The 23431-nt window shown below is 60.9% G+C and overlaps 2 protein-coding genes across 4 annotated transcripts in view; both read left to right on the forward strand.

Annotated features, from left to right (window-relative positions):
* The first annotated feature begins 753 nt into the window (after positions 1–753).
* Positions 754–4754, forward strand: DAND5 (DAN domain BMP antagonist family member 5). Its single transcript, XM_045497056.1, has 2 exons — positions 754–1080; positions 3808–4754. The coding sequence occupies exons 1-2, from the start codon at positions 754–756 to the stop codon at positions 4051–4053; spliced, it is 573 nt and encodes a 190-aa protein (XP_045353012.1). The 3' UTR covers positions 4054–4754.
* Positions 4755–15748: 10994 nt separating this feature from the next.
* NFIX (nuclear factor I X) overlaps positions 15749–23431 on the forward strand; it is a 99717-nt gene continuing 92034 nt past the window's right edge. For 2 of the 3 annotated variants that reach the window (XM_045492147.1, XM_045492153.1), the window contains exon 1: positions 15749–15916. In XM_045492147.1, coding sequence (XP_045348103.1) covers positions 15890–15916 — 27 coding nt within the window. In that variant the 5' untranslated portion in view covers positions 15749–15889. The remainder of the gene's footprint in view (positions 15917–23431) is intronic. The other variant, XM_045492150.1, reaches the window with a different exon arrangement.

Raw genomic sequence — 23431 nt, forward strand, 5'->3', positions numbered from 1 at the left:
GGAGAGTTAATAACATATTATATACATCCCCGGAACCAAAGAGGACGCTGAGCCCCCAGAGGGGTGAAGGGACTTCACAGAGGTTGCACAGCCAGAAAGTTGCAATGCTGGGGCGCCTGGGTGGCTCAGTCCGTGAAGCGTCTGACTTGGGTTCAGGTCATGATCTCAACGGTTCACGAGTTTGAGCCCCGCGTCGGGCTCTGTGCTGGCAGCTCAGAGCCTGGAGCCTGCTTCGGGTTCTGAGTGCGTGTGTCTCTCTCTCTCTGCCCCTACCCCACCCATGCTCTGTCTCTCTCTCTCTCTCTCTCTCTCTCTCAAAAACAAATAAAAACATTTTAAAAAATTAAAAAAAAAAATTGCAATGCTCAGGCTGAAACCCGAGAGGCGTGGCTGGAATTGTCTGATTTTGCTAAACGGAGGGATGGATGTGCCCCAGACCTAGAAAGGAGCCCCCTCAGAGCCTCCAGGCATCACGCCCCTGAGTCCCTGTTTTCAGACTTGCCTTTCCCAGTCCCCACGGCCCACACACCCACAGACCCAGCCCCCCCACCCCCACCCCGGCTCCCTGCCAGGCTGGTGGGGGGAGGGGTGGGAACCCAGCAGGCCTCAGTTTATTTTCCTTCCCACTGTGGGTTTGCAGACGTTGGGGGAAAGCCATTTAAAGCAGGTCCGAAGGGCCTCGGTTCCACCTACCAGACAGCAGGGTCGACTGCCCAGGACCCTGAGCCCAGTCCCAGATTGACAGACGGACAGATGTTCCTCCGCCAGCTGACTGCTCTCCTGAGCCTGCTCAGCGGGGCCCACTTGCCCACAGGCTTTGGGAGGCCCGGACCCCAGGGGCCCCCATCTCGGCTCTGGGCTGCCACCAATGAGACCCGGGCTCTGGGCCGAGGGGTCCCAGCCTCCCAGGTACAATCCTCTGCCCTCAGCAGCTGGAAGGCCTTCTTGGGCCTGCAGAAAACTGGCCGGCTGGGGAGAGGTAGTCTGCAGCAGGGGCAGGAAGCGGCCCCCACCATGTCTCTGCCCCTGGACCCGCACGAGGTGACCCGGGAGAGCTGCAAGGCTGTGCCGTTCACCCAGGTGAGGGTGGCAGGGGGCGAGGAGGGCCGAGTTTCAGCACTGGCGGAGAGCACAGACGGTGGTCCTGCACAGATCTGGGGTCCGGCCTCGCACCCTCCACGTAAACGTCTCTTATCCTGTTTCCTCCCTTAGAAGATGAGGCCTAAGCCTTTCCTACCCAACCATGCAGTTACTTCCATCCTGGTCTCCCGCCCTTCTATGGCTGCCTTCTCCCCCAGGCCTATTTTTCCATTTGGTGGCCAGAGGGCACCTGTGAATACCCGAGTCAGATTTCCTCCTTCTTCCACTTAGAGCCCTCCACGGCTCCCACTCCAGTCAGAGCAAAGCCATGTCCCTCCCGGGGCCCACAAAGCCCGGCACTCTCTGCCTGTCACCTCCCCGACCTCGCCTCCTCCTGCTCTTCTCCTCACCTACTTCACTCCTGCCACACCAGCCACCTTGCTTTTTTCCAGACACACCAATGCTACATCTACCTCAGGGCCTTTGCACGGGCTGCTCCCTTTGCCTCTGCCATTCCACTCCCCTACCCCCAGATATTCTGTGGCTCCTTCTCTTCCCTCCTTCAGGTTTTTTCTCAGACACAATTTAAAGATGCAACACCTTTCACCTGTTCCTTCTTTCCTGCTTTATTTCTCACTGTAGTACACCTCATCGCCTAACACGTAAAGCTGATTTTGTGGTTGCATTTATCACGTCTCCCTCACTAGGATGTCTTCTCCAGCAGAGCACGGATTATTATGCCTTGTTCACTTCTGCATCCCCATCGCCAGGCCTGTGAACAGAGCCAGGCACGCAGTGGGCACTCAGTGTTTGTTGAATGAATGAGTGACTAAATGAATAATAGTGCCTGCCTCCTAAGGGCTATTGGGCATCAGAACGAGACAGATATGGTTATGGGCATTCAGTCAGTGCTCTTTAAGAGCTGTGGGAATTCATGCCGTGTGTTTATAACCCGGGCTTTGGTGCTCCGTGTACCTGGCTTCAAGTTAACTGATGACTTCTGTGTGACCCAGGGGAAGTGGCTTCCCTTCTCTGAGCCTCGTTTCCTATCTTGGCAAAACAGACTTAATGACAGATGTGAATGCACGCAAGGTGCTTGGAACGATGCCCCGCAGGGTGTCAGTTCCCAAGCCCCCTTGGCTCATTATTCATTCAGCAAACTTTCGCCGAAGGTGATACGGTGGCGATTGCATGGCCTTGGGCCAGCTACCTTGCCCTGAATTGTGCCCCAGTCGCCCCGCACAGCCACACACGCTGTGCCCAGCAGAGGGGACCCATGGCCTGGGATCCAGCTGCGTACCCTCTCCCAGAGCGGCCACTGCCCCGGGGTGGCACAGAGGTGTTCTCAGGGCCAGCAGCCCCTTTGGCAGCTGTGTGGACTTAGGTGAGGGACTACTCTGAGCCTCGGGTTCCCTCATCAGTAAATGAGGACAATAATGGCCCCAGCTTGTAGCATTGTGGGAGGAGAGAGTTCACCTAAGGTGAGTAGCGTGGGTCCCGGCATGGTGTTAGGGCTCAGTCAGTAAGTGTTAGCTTTTGCTATGATGTACCTGCTGGGGTTACAGCCATAAACAAGGCAGAGAAAGTCCCCGTCCCCAGGCAGCTTGTATTCTAGGAGAGGAACGTTAAAAGAAGAGACACAACTATAAATTACTACGAGCCCCAGGAAAGAGACCACCAGGGGGGTGACATTTCCCTTGGGGACGCTTCTGAGAAAAGATGCGTTGGGATGAACTCAGGTGGAGGGCACAGCGAGGGCAATGGACCAGTGGACCAGAGGTGGGCATGGTGCTGTGTTGGAACAGGGAAGAGGCCGGGGTGGCTGGGGCAGAATGACTGAGAAGGACGGGGCTCGCAGGGCGGCAGGAACACAGGGTTTAAGCAGAGAAGTTGGGGCGAGTTGATAGAGCCACTTACTTGGAGGGGACCAGAGGAGGAATTTTTTTTTTTTTTTTGAGAGAGAGAAAGAGTGCAAGTGAGCGAGGGGCAGAGAGAGAGAGAGAGAGAGAGGGAGAGAGAGAAGCGGGGCTCATCTGAACCAGGGCTCGAACTCACCCGACGCGGGGCTCGAACTCACAAACCTCGAGACCATGACCTGAGCTGAAGGCAGATGCTTAACTGACTGAGCCACCTAGGGGCCCCCATAGGGGGGACTTTTACTGAACGCTTACTGTGTGCTAGGCAAGAGGCTAGGGCTTTCTGTCTAATCCCCACCAGGTTCCTGTAATACTAGCCTTTTCTGCAATCCCTTATCCCGAGAGGTGTCTCCTTCATCATCGTCTCCTGCTCAGGAGGAGCGGCCCTTCCCTGTATTAATCCTTTCTGTTGAAAGGGTAGATTGGGGCACCAAACGAGGCTCGAGGGTTCGAGCCCCGCATCCGGCTCCTGTGCTGACAGCTCAGAGCCCGGAGCCTGCTTCGGATTCTGTGTCTCCCCTCTCTTTCTGCCTCTCCCCCCCTCACACTCTGTCTCTCAAAAATAAACAAACATCAACAACAACAACAACAACAACAAAAAGGGTAGGTTGATTTCTCTTTTTCCTGGTTGAACTTCCATAATTTCACAGGTAAAGAAACAGGACCAGAGAGGTTGGGTAGCTGGCCCCAAGTCACACAGCCAGCCGATGGCAGTCAGGATTTGAACCTGGCCTCTCGAGGTGGGGTGGGAGTGGATGGGAGATTATTCTCACCATTCTGGCCCCACACTCCACCGATCTCCCTGTCCCAGGTGATCTCCCAGCCCGGCTGCACGGCAGTTCACCTCCGAAACCACCTGTGCTTTGGCCACTGCTCGTCCCTCTACGTCCCCGGCTTGGACCCCACCCCACTCGTCCTTTGCAACAGCTGTGTGCCCACTCGAAAGCGCTGGGCACCCGTGGTCCTGTGGTGTCGGGCGAGCGGCCCCGGCTCCCGTCGACGGATGAAGACGTCTACTGTGCTGGTTGAAGGATGTCAGTGCAGCCCGAAGGCGTGATCTGAGCACGATGGAGGGACACGCCAATGTGCACATCTTGGGGAGACGGGGGCAGACGCGCCCAGAAAGATGCCAACCTGGATCATGTACGCTGGGTCAAGAGACTAGGGACACAGGGACAGCCTGACAGGTCTCCAGCGTCCCTGCCCTGCTCCCAGGGACACCAGGCACGTCCCCAGCTGTGGGGGTGGGCCGCTCATAATCATAGCACTCAGTTTACCAGGCCCTGCGCTAAGCGTTTGACACACGCTGACTTACGTCATCCCCGAAGCAGCCCAATGAGATGGGGGTTAGTATCACCCTATTTTACAGAGAAGGAAACTGAGGTTCTAAGAGGCAAAGCCACTCGCTCAGGTCCCACAGCAGTAAGTGGCAGGTCTGGCATTCGAATCCTGGACAGTGTGGCACCCAACGTTGACCCCTAGGCTGGACCTCCTCTCCTAGAATGAAAGACACGCTCCCAGCTACAGGGAGGACAGATGGTCCCACACGGACCAGGAGACACAGGGATGACCCCGTCCTAGGGACCCCCCCCCTCAAGAAACCAAGACAGGGAGGCAGACATAGCTGCTGGGGGAGACTTGGGCCCCCCCAAGTCAGAGGCAGGACCCGTGTGATCCCAGCGCCCCTCCTGCCCCGCTCCCTTAAGCCCCACGCACAGTGTGGTATTGAACAGGAACCATAAAGGTTGGCCAAACCCAGTTGTGCGTGTGTGTGTGTGTGCGTGTGTGTGTGTGTGTGTGTGTGTGTGTGTTCCTCCAACTGGGGCTCCCTGGGAACGGGTGGCCCTGTGTTGGGGTGTGGGCGTCAGGGGTGCTCCCTCCTTAGCTGGGCACAGGGTCTGCAGCGCATGAGGGCAGCCTGGCTCGGGCGGCTGGAACCGGGGCCCTGGCAGATGGGCTCGTCTGGCACAGACGTGGGGACATGTGGCGCTGTCAGGGCTGACTCCAAATGCCCCCCGGAGCGTGGGGCTGGGTGAGGGGGGGCGGCCAGGCCCCTCTCAGCCCTCTTCCTGCCTCAGGAAGGAAGGCCCCAGGTGAGGGGAGCAGAAGGAGGGGACCCGAGGAAACAGATGGGCCAGCAGGGCGTGGGAGCCTGCGACCTCTGACCCTACAGGCCTGCACAGAGGGGTGGGAACAGGCCAGGCGGCCAGCTCCCAAGGCCCTGCTTCAAGGGCCCCGGGTGGGGGGCGAGGTCACCAGCGGCCCACAGGGGGCGCACTCTCCCCCCCTCCCTCCAGGCTTCTGTGCCAAACCCCAGGCAGAGTCCGAGCGGGCAGCTCAGCCCTGGCACCGCGGGCACCCCTCGCTCTGGCAGGCACGAGGCGCCTGATTTCCCCCCCTTCAGCTGTGCCCACCTCCTGCCAGCCGGGGAGCCAGCTGGGAGCCTTGGTGCCAGGGGGCCCCCAGAGTCCCTGCCCCCTCCTGGGCAGTGCCAGCCGGCCCCCGCCCCCCGCCCCCCCCAGGCCCAGTAATGGGTGGGTAATGAGTGCTGGGGGAGCGGGGGAGGGGCGAGGGATGCAGGTGCCACAGGCGCTGGCACGGGGGCCGCTAATCAGGTTTGCCAGCGCCATCTGTCACCGCGCGAGCATCTGGGGCTCAAGGTGACCCTGTCACCCTCAGTTACAATTATGAGTTTGGCATCTGTATTAAAGCCCGCCAGCCGGCCGGGCAGGGGAGGGCTGGGGTGGGCACGGGGGTGCACGACAAGCCCTGTCCCGGGGGTCCCGTTCCCAGGGGCTGCATTGCTGCCAAGGCACGGGGCTTCTCCATGCTTGGGGGAGCGTGTGTGTGTGTGCGCGTGTGTGGACAGCCTCCACAATTCTGTGAGCGTGTCTGGACGCGGAGCACAACACCCTGGGGGTCCTGGGTTTTTGTGTATCTCTGGGTATGGTGGCTGTGTGTCTGAGCCTGGTGGGATGGGTGGGGGCTGGGGGTGGCGCTGAGGCTGTATGGGTGCGAGGGCCCCCATGCGTCCACGCGCTGGGGAGAGGAGCCTATGGCGGTTCTTTTCTTTAGGTTGTGTCATGCTGTGTGTGGTGTTGTACCTGTGATGGTCACGGGCTGTGTGTTTTGGGGCGCGGGGTCTGTAAGATCCTGTTGAAGTGTGTGTGTGTCAACACACGGGGACAGCAGCTGGGAGGGGCTCTGTGGAGTCACCGCAGGGCCCCTCTCCTGTCCCTTCAGAGCGTCCTTGCCCTCAACAACCTCTGTGGCCCAGGGTCTAGTGTGGGGGGCTTGGGGAAGGCAGGAGTCGGCTCTCAGGAGGATTCTGGGCTCTGGGTTCTTGGATCTGGATTCCGGGTCCTTGGCTTTAGATTCTGGAAGATAGGATTTTTGGATTCTAGATTCTGGGCATTCGGACCTGGATTTTAAATTCTGGGAACTGAGTTCTTGGATCTGGTAGCTGGGAATCCAGCTTTGGATTTTGGATTCTGAGATCGGGTTCTGAAAACCGTGATCTGGATTTCAAGCTCTGAATTCTCCGTCTGGGTTCCCGCTTCTGGACCCTGATGTGTTCTCCAGGCTCTGGGCTGAGCCTGGGCCTGTCCTCTCTGCCCTTCTATTCAGCCTGGGCCATCGGGCCGCCCACCGTCTCCCCACGTGATGGGTGCAGAGACCACACATGGCCACCAGGGGCCACCCTTGGTCCAGGTTTGGGCCAAGTTGACCCAGCTAGCCTGGAGTAGGGGAACACCCCGGCCTGGCTTGACCCAGCCCTTGGAGGCAGAGTGGGGTGGGGCTTTGCTTCCGTCCCTTTCCTTCCCAACCTCCACTGATGACAGATGTCTGTATGTCAAACATGGAGAACTGGACCCAGCAGCCCCACAGACCCCCAATCTGGACCAGGGGACAGGGAGCCAGTCAGTGAGTCAGACCAGGGGGAAGGCACATGTGTGTCTATGAAGGTGTCAATGAATGTAGGGAGACATGTGTAGGTGTGAAGGAGCACTCTGTCTCTAGGGTAGGCACATATGACAGCGTTTCCTGGAGTGTGAGCCTGTGGGGTGATGTGTGGCTTAGGACCACATGTCTGGTAGGGTCCTTGCACGATGGTGCATCTATGGAACTATGTGTGTAACTGTCGCACTGATGGCGGGCAGGAGTTCCTGTCATGGGTGTGTCTGACCGTAGCCATGACTGTGAGTGTCTCTGGGTGACTGTGGGCATGTTCGTTCGTAGGTGTCACTGTGTCTGTGAAGGTGTCTGGGGCGGCGTCCCCAAGGACCGGATCTCTGTGTTGATGGTGTCTGGGAGCGGGTATGTAAAGATGTGCAGGACACAGGTTTGCCTTCTGAGAGCGTCAGGCAGGGGAAGGCGAGTCCTCTAGAAGGGAATGGAAAAAAAAAATAAATAAATAAAGGGAGTGGAGAAGGGACTGAGGTGGGTGGGACCAGAGACCCTCGGAGCGTTCCCCTTTATTTCCTTCCTGGGTCTCTCTGACCCTCCGTCTGGCTGGCTCCCCCATTCGCATCTCCGACTTTGCCTGGGGGGGTCTCGGTCCTCTGCCTCCTCCCGTTGCCAGGCAAGGCGCCGGGCACAGTGGGCCTCTGTTTCCCACCCAGCCTTCGTCTTCCATCTCAATCCCCTCCTCTGCCTCTCCGTGGCCCTCTTCCTCTGTCCGTCCTTCCTCGGTTGTGCACGTCTTTCCATCTCGCAGGTCTCTCCAGATCATCTCTCTGTCTCTCCGCCTCTGTCTCTCCCTCGTCTCTTCTAAGTGTCTTTTTTTTCCCCTCTACGGCCCTGGGCTCTGTCTGTCTCTCCCTACCTCTTGTCTCTCCCTGTCTTTCCATCTCTCTCCATCTCCGTCTTTCCCCGCCCCGTCTCCCGGTCTCTGCCGGACCGGGTGGGTCCGGGTGGGTCTTGGACAGCCCGGCCCGGGCGCCGCGACGAACAATGCCCCATTCACGCGGCCCGTCGGCGCCATGGCAACGCGCCCGCCCCGCCCTCTCCGCGCGCGGGCCGCGCGTGCCAAGAGGATGCCATGGTTACGTCAGGCGCGTGCCCGTCCCGCGCGCCTCCGCCCCGCGCGCTCTTGAAGGGACCAGACCAGCAGGGGGCGCCCGGCCGCAGCCTCTGAAGGGAGTCAGGAGGGGCCGTCCTCCACGGGGCCTTCAGGAACTCAGTGCCTCAGTTTCCCCTTCTTTAAAACGGCAGTGGTGCACAGAGTGAGATTGCAGTGGGTGCGTGCGTGTGTGTGTGTGTGAGAGAGAGCGAGAGGGAGAGAAAGTGAGACAGAGAGAAAGAGAGAGATGGCCCATGAAGTTGCCGTTTGGGGATGGTTGTGTGTCTGCGAGTTTGCATTTGAAAGTCAGTGGGACTATACATGTATGAACGTGTGGGTCCATGTTTGCACGCTTACGTGCGTGTTTTTGTGGGAAGGAGCTTGCGGTTTGGAGGTGATTGCATGTGTGTGTGTATGTGTGTGTGTGTGTGTGTGTGTGTTTTATATGTGATAAACACCTGTGTGTGATAGTGTCTATGCAGTGTGGGGGTGATGGTGTCTCTGTGTGTTTGTGGTTGTGTGACTGCGTACCCCTGTGTTTGCATGACGTGCGTGTGTGTGTGTGTGTGTGTGTGTGTGTTGGATGGCTGTGTTGTTGGGTGTGGTTTTGAGTTTGTGGGATTGTTGCTTGTGTGTCTGGGGGTCTGGGTCACAGATTTGTGTGTGTGTGTGTGTGTGTGTGTATGTGGAACCGGGGCTGAGCTCTGAGGACTGCCGGGGCTTGGCTGAGCCCCCCCCCCCGTCACCTGGGGGCCTCCTGGCACAGAAGGGGGTGCCCAGCTGCTTGGGACCTCCGACTCCCCACGGGTTCAGGACTGCCCCAGCTGATGAATATTCATGAACTGGGGGGGGGGCTGACACCCACTGCCTACAGCTGAGAGTCCATTAGCCCCCTGGCTTTCCACACACTGGCTGCAGCGGAGTGGGGGGTGGTGCCAGGGTGGGCCTGTGCCCGTCTCCACGACTTGGGAAGCTGGAGGGGTATCCTGGTGACTATCGTGGGGGCCATGTCAGAACGCTTGGCTGCTGGGTGGGACAGCTAAGGGGCTGTCTCAATGTTGTGACAGGCACCGGGGAGAGAGACTGTTGGATGACAGGATGTTCTTGTAACAGTGGTGGCGGCTGTCACCCACCGTTTCTTTGTAGCTCTGTCCGGGGACTCTGGGTGTTGTGCGGCGACGTGAGATGTGTGCCCGTCACCTGCAATAGCGAGGCCTTGAGTGTATGTCTCCGGAGAGTCTTTGAGCAGCTCTGCAGGGGCCCCTACCTGCTGGCCGTCTGCTCTGTGACACCGTGACAGGGGGGGTATGTTGTCGTGTTGTCAGAGGGACTGGTTTGCTTCAAGCGCTGATTGAGGGACAGCTGTGCGCCACACCCTGGGGATGAAGTGATCGCTCTGCTTCCCTTCCGCGTGGGGGGGGGGGCGGGGGCGGTGACTCCGCGTGGCCACGTGGCTACCGCAGCTGCAGGGGGGACCCGGCCGAGTGTGTCAGTGCGCCTCTGCTGGTCAGCGTGACACTGGTGCAGGGTGAGGGTCAGCATGTCAGGCTAGCCGTGAGGATGCACGAGACCACGTGGCTAACGGCGCGTGTGACCAGAATTGTTTGAGAGCGTGATGGTGTCTCTGCGTGTAACAGCGTGGCTGAGGGTGTGACAGACAGTGTCGCTGGTTGAAGGTGTGACAGCATAACTATGTGTGACAGCATGTGTGACAGTGTGGTTGTGTGTGACAGTGTGACTGAGGATGAGATAGCGTGGCTGTGTGTGTGGCTGTGCGATCGAAGGTGTGACAGTGACGCTGTGTGTGTGACAAGTGTGTGTGATGACACGAGCCAAGGGGCTGTGACTGCCCCACCCCCATCCCCAGGCTGCGACAGGGAGCCCGGCTACACTGTCACCCACGACTACACGGTCACATCCTCAGCCACGCTGTCACAGACAGCCTTGCTGCCATACCTTCGCGCTGGAGCAAGGGGCCTCATGGCGGGAGACGGGCAGCCGCCCAGGCTGGGGACGCACGTGGGCCTGAGGCAGGGACACCTGGAGATACAACCACTCGCTCATCCGTCTTCTGCGTGCAGGCTGGGTTTGGGGAGCGGCCCGCAGAGGCAGTGGGGACGGGTGCGGGGAGGGCTCCTCCGGTCTGGGGGACTCCAGCCTGGGTCCTGGTGTGTGGCTGGGTGGCCCCTGAGGCTTGGCTAGGGACACGGTGCAGCCAGCCTCACCCCCCCCCCCCCCATACCGACTCCCTGGGTCAGCTGGGCGGTGGCAGCACACAGAGGCCCCATTCAGGAGCCCGGGCTCGGTTTCCAGGGCGGGCGGGGTGGGTCTCCTGCCGGCTGCAAATGAAACGTTTCCCCAATTCCTTCCCTTTGCCTCCAGATGAGTGCTGGCCACAGGAGGCCTTGCTGCCCACCTTTCCTCGGCCCCGGCCAGGCTGTGCCACCAGGGGCGCGTGGGAATATGCGCCTGTGGGCCTTGCATGCAGCTGTGGGCTGGCCTGTATGTTCCCATTTGTGACTTAGGAGTGTGTGTGTGCGTGCGTGTGTGCGTGTGTGTGTGTGCGTTCGGGTGTTGGCGCGACCAGCTATCTGTGTGTGTGACCATTTGTGATCACAGGTGATCTTGTGTATCTGGGTGTCCGTGTGTCTGTATGTATGTGATCTCTGTACCTTTGTGTGACTTTGCGCGTGCCACCTCCATGGATGATTTTGAGAGGATCGGCGTGGATGACCGCATGGGCTTGTCCCATACGGGATTTGGGGGCCCTACGTGACTTTGTGTAACTGGGCTCAGCGTGACTGACTCTGGGAGTCTGTACAACCATGGCTGCCTATGTCTGAGTGTGTCTTTGCAAGTTGGTGTGGATTTCGGTCTCTGTGGGGGTCTCTGTGATGGTGAGGGTCTTTGTGGATCACTGGAGCGTTCCTGGTGTTATTCTGTGGACGGATCTGGGAAGGTCTGGTGGGATGCTCTGTGTGGCTATGTGTGTGTTTGTGTGTCTGTGTGTGATCATGGCGTTTTGGATGTCCTCCCCCAGAGGGGGAGGGTCCGCATCTCTGTGCGTCTGAGTATGCCTGTGTGTCTCTGGGATTCTCTCGCGTGAGAGCCGTGGTCCCGGGTGCCTGGCCAGGTGTGAGTGCCTTGGGAGCCAGGCCTGTAATACCTCAGGCTCAGACCCCACCCATCAGGGGCTCCCAGCCCGGGGTGAGGGCAGCGAGCACAAAGCTGGAACCCCAGGTTTGGGGCGCAGACCATGCCTGCCAGGCTGGGCAGGGGAGACGTCAGGCCCTCTTGGAGAGTGGGGATCCCTAGTGCTGTCGGGAAGGCCTAGAGCACCCCTCTCCCTGACCCTGGCCACACCTATAGACTGGCTTTTCACTTATCCTGTGGGCCAGATGTCTTCCCGCCTCCCCCAGGAGGCCTGCCCAGCTGTCTTGGAGCCCAGCGGTGCCCGGCCCCGCCTTCAGTGGCCCAGGGCATGGCCGCCAGAGCCCAGATGTTTCAGTGCCCTCCCCTCCACCAACCCCCAGCGCCCTGGCCAGGTAATGCCGTCGGCCTGGTTCCCGATCCTCCCTCCTCCTCATTACTCCACACACCTGCATTGTAAGAACACACCTGCTGCCAGCTGCAGCCAGGTGGGCAGTCCCGGCAGGGAGGAATGTGGGGGATTCCAGCTGCGGCATCCCAGCTGTGCCCAGCCCCCTGGCAGTGCCCTCCTCCCCCGAGAATTCTCGAAGGCCAGGTGTGCCCTGAGACCCGGGCTCTGTGGGGGAGGGGGTGGGGGGTACGGGTGCCCTGTAGAGCCCGCCCCCCTCCTTTGCCTCACAAAAATCCTCCCAGCTGGCAGCTGTGGAGCGGGGAGCAGAGCGGATGTGTGCGTGCATATGTGTGGGTGGGTGTGGGTACAGGGTGGGGGTGTCGTGGGAGGTGGGGAGGTGGTCTCAGCGTGGGGGGAATTCTGAGGGCGGACGTGCATGAACACGGGGGCGAGTATTTGTGTGAACACGACTGGGTGTAGTTTGTGACTGCAGAAGGAAGCGAGTGTGGGGAGGTGCCCACGGTGGTGCGAGAGTGTGTGTAAATGGGAGAATGGGTATTGTGTGTTTATGAATGGCGAGAGGGGTGTTGTGTGTGTATCTGGATGTTGGATTTGTGTGTCTGTGTGTGTGTGTGTGTAAATGGAAGGATGGATGTCCTGTGTGTGTGTGTGTGTGTGTGTATGGATATTGTGTATGTTAGTGTGTGTCTGGATGGATGAATGGGTGTTGCCTCTGTGTGTGTATATGTCTGTCTGTCTGAATGAAAGGATGGGTGTCCTCTGTGTGTGTGTGTCAATGAAAGGATGTCCTGTATGTGTGTATATATAGCTGCTGTGTGTGTGTGTGTGTGAGTGTGTGTGTGTCCATGTAAGTATGAGCAGAGGGGTGAATATTGTGGTGTGAGTGTGTATGTAAATGGAGGATGAATAATGTGCCTGTGTGTGTGTGTGTGTGTGTGTGTGTGCAAATGGAATAGTGGTATGAATGTGGGTGTAAGTGGGTATGGGAGGCTGGTCAAGAGCCTAAGTTTGGGGCCAGATACAGGACTAGGAGGGTGACAAGGGAGTGGGCAGATCCCAGCCTCGGGGTCCGGCAGGACTGGTGGATGGGTCTGGGAGGACAGGCCATCGGATGGGGGGAGAACTGGACCCAAGTTGGGGGGTAGGCTTCTGAGGGGCGTGGCCCTTTGTGGCCATTTGCAGAGGGGCAAGGAGGGTCTGCCTGGCTCTCAGGATGCCCCAAGCCTCCAGCTATATTAAAGGTCCCAGACACCCCAACCCTCTCAATTTCTTCCCTGAGCCGTTAAGGCCCCAGGCCCCCTTGATCTCTAAATCCCTTTCCGGTCTCTTCTTTCAGCCCCTCACAGCCCCCACCCCCACCCCGGTCCCCCATGCATCATGCAGCCGGCCCCTTCTCTCCAAACCATTGCTCGTGACCCCCGCCCCCCCCCCCGCCCCTGCATTCCTCCTGCAGCGGTGAGGAGCAGGCAGCAATGGCCCTGAAACTTTAAACGGTGTTAAAAGTTTCTGTTTACGAGAAGCCCTTGAATTTTTAAGGACGTATCGATTCCCTCTGCCACGGCCTCGCGCCGGCAGTGGCTGCGGCATAGCGGGCGAGGCCATGTGGGACCCACAGGATTCTAGGGACGGAGCCCCCAAAACGCTGAATGACTGACACACGTACCAGATGCACCCTCGGGCGCACAGAGCCCCCCTCCGTGACACATCACACACACACTCCCGCAGATCCTCATCACCGCCCCAGACCCACAGAGACCACCCCACAGAAGCACACGCCTAATAACGCCCGTTAACACTTTCCGCCACACGGACCCTGATCACAGACAGATCGCTGGGACCCTCGCCCACCTGCCCACTTGGTGGCACATACTCTGGGACACACAGACTCACATCCCTGCCACGTTACGCACAAGTTCATCACACACACTGACACTTTCTGACGGAAAGATCCCCAGAGCTGGCATACACACCGTGGGCAGCTTGAAACACACGTGTCTGTTCACCCAGTACTTTCTGTCAAACCCAGACCCCGTCTACACCTAACTCCCCCTGGAATGTCAGCCCTCTGAGGGCAGGCTCTTTTGTCTTGTTCCCCATGATGTCCCCAGCGCTTGGCACAGGGTTTGGCAGACGCGCACCCTCTCTGGCTCACAGACACCCCCCAGCCCCCCCCCCCCCACGAGAGACCCACCACTACGTAACACAGGGCCACACAGAGAGACTCCTGGACGTTCACTGACCTGTGTCTCTTTTCCCCCAGAGAACACCCAGACCTGAGGACACAAGTCTAGTCACCCTGCCTCAGTGATGTAATGCGACCAGAAGTACACCCCCTCAGGTGTGCTCGCTCTCTCTCTCTCTTTCACATGCACACTCTTGTGCCTGCTTTCTGGGACCCAGTGGGCGCAGCCATGGTAGCCCCCACACAGCCAGCCCTGCACAAACATACACAGACACACACACACACACACCTGGGCACCAACACCCCTCCAGCAGACAATGCATGGCTTAGAATTGCCACAGCTTCTTGGCCCGGGAGGGCAAGAAGGTGTTGGCTGCACCTGGCAGCAGGAGAGAGCTTTGTCTCAGCAGGAGCTGCCCAGGGGCTGCAGGCACCGCCTCCCCGCCCACCTTGGGGGTCACCTAAGGGCTCCCCCTGCCCCCACACTAGGGTCCTCAGCACCAACTTCCGCCTCCATTCCTTTCTGCTCTGGAAAGGAGGGGTCAGCGGCCTGCATGAGAGACTGGTCTCATGGTGGGGGGGGTGACACATGTCTATGCCCATTTCTGTCCCTGCGGGTTGGGCTGTATGGCACTTGCTAGATCTGTGTATGTCCATGATCAGATCCAAGTACGTGTGTGTGTGTGTGTGTGTGTGTGTGTTTGTATAGTGTCATAAGGGTGGGGTGTGGGAGGGGCCTGGGTGTATGTATGTCATACCCGTGTTCATGGCTGGGCGATCCTCTGAAGGACGACTGGTCAGTGTGCCCAAGGCCCAAGGGGACATCTGGGCACCAGGTGTGTGCTATGTACGTCCCTGTGTGGTTGTGACTGCCAGTGTCACTTTGTGTCCGTGACACCTTGTACGTCTTTGTATCAGGGTCAGTGTGCTCCTTCCCTGGGTCATTAGGCATGTGTGTCCAGGTATCTGATGGCGCATGTTTGCACGAGAGCGTGTTAGCACATTTCCCCTTTAGTGGTGTCATTCTGCGTGCCCGGCTGTGTCCTCTGCAATGCCACAGCTGCCAAGATGTTTTGGTGTGGCTTTGTGTGTGCCTTTGGGTGTCTATGTATAGGAGCTGTGTGTCTGGAGTGCGTCAGAGTGTGGTTGTGTGATGATGCCTGTCAGTGTGTCAGTGTGAATACGTATGTGCCAGCATGCGCTGGTGTGTGTGTCTTCGTGTGGATCGGTGTGTGTCCATGTGAGGCCCTTGCTGGCATGTGTAAACGTGGTTCGTAACTGGAACGCGGGTGTGCAGGTTATCATCCTGTGATGGTGGGCCTGGGTGCCCGTCAGCGTGTGGGTCGTGGGCTGGTGTGCGGGGGCATGTGTCCATGCCGTGTGTGTGTGTGTGTGTGTGTGTGTGTGTGTGTGTGTAGGGGTCTGTGTGTGCTCGGTCGTTGGAACGTGGAACGTGTGGCAATGCGTTCTGTACGTGACATGTGTGGCGGGGTCCGAACCCTGCTGTGTGTCAGCATGTGTCTGCGATGGAACGCGAGCCAGCACGTGTCGGGGTGGCTGTGTCGGTGTGCGCCCCCGCGCGCGCGTGTGTGTGCGTGTGTGCGTGTGAGAGTGTGTGTGGATGTGTGTGCGCGCCGGCCGCCGCTCCCCCGCCCTGCCCGCCCCTCCCCGCGCCCCTCCTCCCGCCCGCGCCGCCCGCCCGCTCCCTCTCCCCGGAGTGCGCCGCTTCCAAACTTTGTCTAAACTTTCACTTTCACAGCGCGGCGGCGGCGGCGGCGTTGGCGGCGGCGGCGGGCGAGGGTGACCGGCCGAGCGGCGGCGGCATGGAGTAGACGCGCAGCGGCGGCGGCAGCAGCGGACGCGAGAGGCAGCGGCGAGCGCGGCGGCGGCGGCGGCGGCGGCGGCGGCGGCCCCGGAGCCGGCGGGGCCGAGCCTGCGAGCGGCGAGCGCGGGGCCGCGGGCCGGGCGGGCGCAGCGCGGCGGAGGCCGGAGGAGCCGAGCCGGAGCCGGAGCCCGAGCGCGGCCGCCGCCTGCCGGGCCTCCCCTCGCCGCGGCCGGCCGCCGCGCTCCCGCCCGGGCGCCCAGCTATGTACTCCCCGTACTGCCTCACCCAGGTACCGGCCGCCGCCCCTGGGCGACCGGGGAGGGGAGCGGGCGCAGGAGGCCGGCGGGCGGGCGGGCGGGCGGCCGGAGGGGGCGCGCGGCGGCCGGGGTTGGGGGGGGGGGGAGTGAGCCTGCGGGCGGCCGAGGGGTGCAAGCCGTGCTGTGGGCAGTCCCGGCACGCCTGCGGGCGTCACGGTGCGCGTGCGACCCTGGCCACCGGGCGGACTCCTGTTGGGGGCTCTGGGGGTGGCCGGCTGCGTGCGTGGCGCTGCCCCTGGAGCGCGGAGCGGGAGTGCGTGTGTGTGTGTGTGTGTGTGTGTGTGTGTGTGTGCGCGCGCGCGCTCGACTGGGGTGCGGTGGACTCCCGCCGACCTGTGGGCGACTGTGCTGTGCACCCGGGCAGCGTGGCCACTGGCAGTGGTTGCGGGGGTGACAGAGTGGCAGGGGGGTGGTCCCGAGGGCGCAGAGCGGGGACTGGGTCCCGCGGCGCTCTCTCGGGCGGGCGCAGCTTTTCCCGAGGGTGGCAGCGGCCGGCATGCGTGGCGGCGGCCCCTGCGTGCAGCCGGGGTGCCCGGGGCCGGCCGAGCGGCCCGGGCGTCGCCCCAAAGTCTTTGTTCAGGCCTCACATGGGAGCGGGGCTAAGAAAATGGCGGGGCTCCCAAATTTCGGAGGGTTAGGGGAGGGGAGGGAGGGACGGGCGCGCTGCCAGCCGGGGCCGCGCCTCTCGGCCGACCCTGGACGTCGCAGCCGCGGCCCCCCCACCGCCCCAAACTTTCCTCGGCGCAAACTTTCCGGCCCCAGCTACCCCGGCTGCGGCGCGGTGGACCAGGCGGGCCGGGGTGGGGGAATCCTGTCCTGCCGCCCAGAGGCGGGAGGGGCGGGAGGCAACCGTGGATGCGGCCGACGGTGCTGCGGCCACGCCGTCGGGTCAGCCGCGGGCACTACAGAGCCGACCTTGGCGCGCTGCGAGAGCAGAGCGCGTCCCGCCTCCAGCGAAGTTCCCTGCGCAGCGCTCCGCGGAGGCAAAAGCGCGGGGGATGCCTGCCCTGCCACTCCGCCTTCCCTGGGCGGTGGCCCCAGGCTCCGAGAGGGCACAAGAACTGTCCAGAGTCCCGCAGTGGCCCTGGTAGCGCTGCCTGCCGGGCCAGGCCGCTGCTGGCAACACAGACTGGGAAGAGGGGACACCTGGGGGCTGCCTAGCCCTGCCTGCCAGCAAGGCCTGCGTGTGTGAGGGGAATCTTTAGGCCGGGCCCGGGGTCCTAATTGTCTCCTCTGCCCAGCCTGAGCCTTGCCAGCCTTCTGCCAAGCGTGCCCACAGATGGGAGTGGGAGTCCAAGTGAATATGGCTGCTACCAGGTGGTGATGTGCGGCGAGGGGACAAGAGAGCATGTCAGGGGCTGCGTGTCAGCCGTGGCCACACCATACTCCCGTATCCACAGATGCGAGTGTGTATGTGTGTGTCAGTCTTGGGGTCTGCCTGTGGCTCCTCTGGGTGGCGGTGGGCAGGCCTGCGTGGTATGGACATGTGTGGGGCCCGGAAAGCGGGTTTTCCTGTTTCGCAACTGGGTGTCGTGAGTGAGTGTTGGTGAGGTGCACACGCACGTGTATGTATCACAGTGTGCATGCAGGTGTGAGCAGGCACTCTGGCCACTGTGTCAGTATGAGGGACCCCACCCCCCGCCCCGGCCCCCGCATCTGTGCCTCTGACTGGCCAGTCGCTCTGTCTTGGGCCGCATGACAACCCCGTCCACCCAGCGGGGTCTGAGCTGTGGCTGCCTTTGGGGCTGTGTTTGGCTGGACACTGCGTGCTGGTGTTCGGGGCCTAGTGGAATCAAGACCCCATGCTCGAATGTCTCCTTGCCCCCCAGCTACACCGCCGGCACCCTGGCCTGCCCCCGGAGACCTGGCTAGGGCTTGGGCCCTTGGGAAAGAAAATGCCAGCCGATCCCCCGGTGATAAGACTAGGAAAGGGCTGGGGCACACATGGCCATGGGCCATGGCCAGGGCTTGACTCTATGATACCCCAGAAGGGAGCAAGGGCTCAGCTCTGTCACAGGCCTGAGTGTGCCAGGGTGGATGGGGAGGAGAGCGGGCACGGTGTCTCTGGGTTGCATCCCTCAGCTCTATGCCGGCGGCTGCTGTCAGCTGGTCAGCAGGGTCTGGTCTGCCCCTCCCGACAGTCACATCTCTTGGATCCAGAGTCTCTGTTTTTACAAATCTTTCTGCTTCCATAATTTGCCCTGCCACTCTCTGTCTTTTTCTCTGTCTCTGTCTCTATATCTGGCTTGCTCTGCCCCTTTTCTGTCTCTCTCTCTCTGCCTCTGTCCTTCTAGATCTTTGACTGTCCCTGTCTCTCCTTGTCTCTGTCTCTGACTTTGGTTCTGGCCCCATCTCTGCTTCTCCCCTCCCCATGAGTCTCGGACTCTCTCTGTCTCTGTGGCCTCTCTCTCTCTCTCTCTCTCTCTCCCTCTCCCCCTTTTCTTTTTTTCAACCCAGAATTGGCTTCGATTTTAAAGTCAATAAATGATTGAGCAGGAACGAGCTTGGAGCAGCGGGGCCCTGGCGGGGAAAGGCACTGTGGGCGAGGGGGAAGGGCGGTTGGGGGGGGGGGGGAAATCTCCTTCTGGAAAAAGCATCGAAATCCAGGGCGGCTGGGCGGGGCGCTTGCTGGCGCTGCATGAGCCCACTGCAGCCGTAGGCCTGAGTCCTCGGCAGACAGGAGGGGATGGACGGATGGGACCCCCTTCCCCGGCAAATAGACACGCTCCAGAACGTGGACATACACATACATCACCGTCGCCCCTAAAATGCGGACATAAATGACCTGCTCGTGCTGATCATCCAGACAGACACATGGACATTGACACACTTACAGACACAGGAAATGGTGGACCTGTGTTCGCTCCCACCCACAACGCGCGCGCGCGCACACACACACACACACACACACACACACACACCCCACCTTGTGATGGGACATGTATATCGACGTAGGCTCATGAAGACATATCCAAGAGACAGTCCGAGAAAGGCTGACTCCAGTGTGTGTCCCCCCACCCCCAACCCCGCTCTCGCTCATATAGACTCGAGGACAGATAGACTCAAGGACCGAGGGATGGACAGACACACACCTTTATGTAAGACGCAATGCTGTTGGCTCACCTAGGTGCATATATAGACCTGCATGCTTGCTGACATTTCCTGCCACACAGCCACGTGGGCAGTAGAATGTTCACGGACCCCTGTTTCTGGGCAGCTACACACACGCTCCTTCCAGGGAAGGGGGAATGGCTGGGGTGTCCCTGAAGCCCCTGCCTCAGCTGTCTCCTTGGGTCACTGTGGCCACCCTCCTGCCCCATGATGCTGTTGCTCCCCTGGCACAGTGCAGCGCCCCCCTTTTATGGCACATTTTCTTCCTGTCTCCGGCCCTGCCTGCTTCATGCCCACTTCTGGGATAGGAGGTGTGCGCAGGCCGGAGCCGGCATGGGGCGGGCCATGCTTGGGGCTACGTTAGGCTCCATTAGATGTTTTGAGGCTGGACCAGGCCAAGCTTGGAGCTGAGGGGCATGCTGGGTTAATCTGGGGGGCTGGATGCTCCCTTCTTGCCGGCTGCTGGAGCCAGGGGTCCTGGCCGAGCCAGGAATGTCTTGTGTGGCCTCAAGGGCTCCCAGATGGAGGCTGTGGGTGCAGAGATCAAGAATTGGGCTTTTTTTTTTTTTTTTTTTTTTTTTTTTTTTTTTTTTTTTTTTTTTATAAGACAGTACAGGGTTTGAGCTCTGCCTCTGCATCTTCTAATCCTGTGACTTGAACCACACGACCTTCCTGGTCTGCAGAATGGGTATCTCTCAGGCTGTGGTTAGGCTTAGCACAGTGCCTAGTACGTAGCATGTGCTCCAGAAATGGAATGACTTGTTGTCATTTTGGTTATCATCGTTAAATCACCCGTAGGCCTTCCTGACTGAGGGAAAACTGCTTGAGGCGGGTGGAAGGCAGAGTGGAGTGAGTGCCTCCCAACCATAGGAGTCCAAGTGGACTGCCTGGAGGAGGAAGCAAGAGAAGAGTTTGGGAGGAGGGAAGCCGGCTCATGGTCCAGCTCCTTTCCCTTGGGTGGGGTCCTATCAGCCAGGCAGAGGGCAGCAGAGATGATGGGGCGTGGGCAGGGGGTGGCACGGGAGAGACGAGCCACGCGCTGACTGCCCTGTGGGGACCAGATACCTTTTTGGGGACCACCGGCTGCCTTGACCCTTTCCCTAATCTTGACCTTGACCTCAACCAGGCTCACTTTGGGGCTGGGCTCTGAGGTCTTGTTCTGGAGTGTGCAGGAATGTGTGTGTACATGAGTGTCCAAATGTGAGTGGGGCGAAGAGCCTGGGGTTGGGGGTGGGTCCCGATGATGGCTTAGGGATGTCTGCGTGGCTCCAGAGCCGTTTCTGCGTTTGCCCCCGAATGGTGTCACCTGGGCCCACGATGGGGATAGGATGCATATGGGGGGGGTCCTATGTGGGCACTTGGCAGGGTCAGGCAGTCATTGCGGGTGTGTGCAGGGGGTGGGCACACAGCTGTGCCTGCTGGTGAAATTCCCCTGGTAGTGAATGTCTGACTGCTGCCTTCCATGTTCAACCTGCTGGGAGCCTGGTCTTTCCTGTCGGCTTGGTCCTTGTTTTTCTGTTCTCGAAGCACAAATTGGGGGTCCCTCGCTTTCCTCCAGCTGGACCAAGAGAGGTAGAGGAGGCACAGACACCTGCGTTTTCCTCCAACAAAGTGCTGAGGACGGGGCTCCCATCCCCCCAAGCTGGGGTGGGGGAAAGAAGGGTGTGTGTTCATTTTCCCGTCCACAAAGCCCCAGATATGGAGGTTCTCCCTGATCCACACGTGGTCACTGGCGTGTTGGGCTTCAGAGCCACCATTTTGCTGCAGACGGCCATGTGGCCGCGAATGTCTGCGCGGGTCCCTTTGCAAGTGTCCCCGAGTCTCCAGGTGTGCATCGTTGGGTGCTGCCTGCCTGTGTCTCCGGGGGTCATCCGAAGCTCTATCTCTGTGTATTCTGGCAGCAGTGAGGTTGAGGGTGTGTGCCCATTGGGTGTCTGGTGTCGTCTTTGTGTCGCGGTGCTGCGGGGGCATGGCATGTCCCTGTGCAACCCAATGTATCCTCTGGATGTGTGGCAAAGGTCGTATCCGTGCGCCTTACTCTGCGTGTCGACCTGTGTCAGCAACCGTGTCTGTGCCTGGGTCTCCAGGTGTCACCTCCCCCGTGGCATTTTGCGTGCTGGGCTCGTCCCTCTGACCACCAATGTGCATCTCACCACAAGGGCCCCTCTCCCTGGCCTCCCTTGGCTTTTTGGCAGCGTGCGAAATGCCCACTATGGCGGCCAGGCTAGCGGCTGGGAGCGGGCCGGCCTCTCCACGGCTTCCCATGAGGTCGGGCAGCCGTGGTGGCCCTGCTGTGGGCCCCGCCCGTGCCCCTGGCCCAGCATGGACAGAAGCCCGTTGTGTGGCGAGGTGCGGGTGTGTGTTTGGGCCGCCCACAGGCCTCCCTCTGTCTGCCGGGTGCGCATTGATCTTGGCTTCTGCCTGTGTCCGTCCTGGCCTGGCCAGCTGGGGTGTCCGGCTGTCTCTGTGGGCTGAGCCCTCCGCCCCCACTGCCCCCACAGTCAAGCCTGCCCTGAGTCCCACACCTCCTGTGCCTCCCGCTGTCCCTCAGAGGCTCTGAGAGCTCAGATTTGGAAACTGAGGGCCCCCCCTTCTTTCTCTCTCTCTCTCTCTTTCTCTCTCTCTCTGTCTTTCCTCCCTCTCTCCTCCCCTCCTCCCGCTCCCTCTCTCCCTCTCTCTCTCCTCCTGCCAAACGCGTCTTGGCTCTGTCTGAATATCTCTCCTCCTCGATTTTTGGCTCCAGCTCTGGGCGCGTTCACTAAAAGAAGGGCTAGCTCCCCCCTTCCCTAACCCCCCCTCCTCGCTGCCTCCCCCCTCCTGAGGAGCCCCTCTGAGAGCGGGAGTGGCCGTGTGTAGGGGCCTGGGCCCCCCAAGTGGGCTGGGCCAAGGGGGCACAGGCCTGATGGGTGAGGGGGCTGGGTGGACAGGGCCTGGCAGCCTGAGGGGGGCGGCCGCCAGGGTGACCGTGCTGCCTGGCTGGCCGGGCGGGCAGGTGGGGAGGGGTCGGGGGCATGGAGCTGGGGTGTCTGGCTTCTGGTGGGGCTGGCAGGCCTCTGTGAGGCGCAGCTGTGCCCAGAACTCTGAGCTGCGTTTGCCACCACTACCGATGTGGCTGCGCCAGCCGGGGAGGGGGAGGCGGGTGGCGGGCACTGCGGCGATCCGTAGCCAATCGGAAGGCAGGGTTGCTCTGGGGAGCTTTCCCCCTACTGGGGCCCCACCCTGAGGGGAAGCTGGGGGGTGGTGGCCAGCAGCGGGCAGGGGGCCGTGCCACCACCGCTGCTGAGGACCCTGCCCCCTTGGCCGAAAGCTCGGTGCCAGTCTTCCTGGCACGGATCGGGCAAGGGCGGGGGTCTGTCCCCACCTGAATCTGCGGGAGCCCAGCCGGAGGAAGGGGCAGCTCAGAGGCCCGCCCCACCCCCTTGACCTGAGGAGGTGGCTTTCAGCCCCGGGGGCAGTCGGGACCTGGGGGTGGGGAGGGCAGATCATCCGGGAGATCCCAACGAAATATTGGCTCCCGTAAAATCGTCTCGGGCTGGCTTATCCTGGGCCCATCTCACACAAAGTCGCACCCCGTCACCGGCACACGCGGGCACAAAGGATCACGCCGTCACACACAGGCACAGCACACCTTCCCTGAATCGGGAGCGCACAGACACCGGCGTCCCCACACAAAGGGACTTGCCTTCAGCACGCCAACGCCTAGAGACGCCCACCACACCCGAACACGTTGGCGTGGGCGTCGCACGCAGGGACGTGCGCTTGGGCGCAGACCCGCGGCCGCGCACGGTCACACGGAGACGCACCACGCGGCACACGGCGCAGACACACGCGCTGCTTGTTGGCAAACACACAGGGGTGTGGAGCGTCTCACGGACCCACAGACACTCGGCGAGAGGCACGTGCACGTGCCAGGCACCCAGAAACGCACGCGAGAGCCCTGATCCCCGCACCCCCGCCCCCCCCCTCCCGCCCCAGACACACAGGAGCACATGCACTCAGCGTGCACGTGCACACAGTGTGTTGCACACAGCAACACACCCTCAGACATGCCGTGACGCACACGCACACACTTGGCAACGTCTGGGAATACATTTGGTCATCGCACTCGGAGGGGCGTCCGCTGCCGGTGGGGGGAGGCCAGGGATGCCGCCCAACACCCCGCAGTGCCCAGGACGCCCCCACCACAAGCACCGATCCGGCCCCCGATGTCACCAGCGCCGAAATGGAGACACCCAGCCCTCGTATTGTCAGACGCACGCAGTAACACACACGTGGACACAACTCACACCCACCACACACACACACACACACACACACACACACAGGAGGCTGCTGCCAGCAGCTGCACACACAGTCTTGCTCATCAGGACCCAGAG

Source organism: Leopardus geoffroyi, chromosome A2, assembly GCF_018350155.1.
Source record: "Leopardus geoffroyi isolate Oge1 chromosome A2, O.geoffroyi_Oge1_pat1.0, whole genome shotgun sequence".
Lineage (NCBI taxonomy): Eukaryota > Metazoa > Chordata > Mammalia > Carnivora > Felidae > Leopardus > Leopardus geoffroyi.

Excerpts from the sequence above, each read along its gene's own strand:
- DAND5 (XM_045497056.1), top strand. The coding sequence starts at position 754 with ATGTTCCTCCGCCAGCTGACTGCTCTCCTGAGCCTGCTCAGCGGGGCC. Across the intron at positions 1,081-3,807 it reads AGGCTGTGCCGTTCACCCAG|GTGATCTCCCAGCCCGGCTG; the intron begins GTGAGGGTGGCA and ends TCCCTGTCCCAG.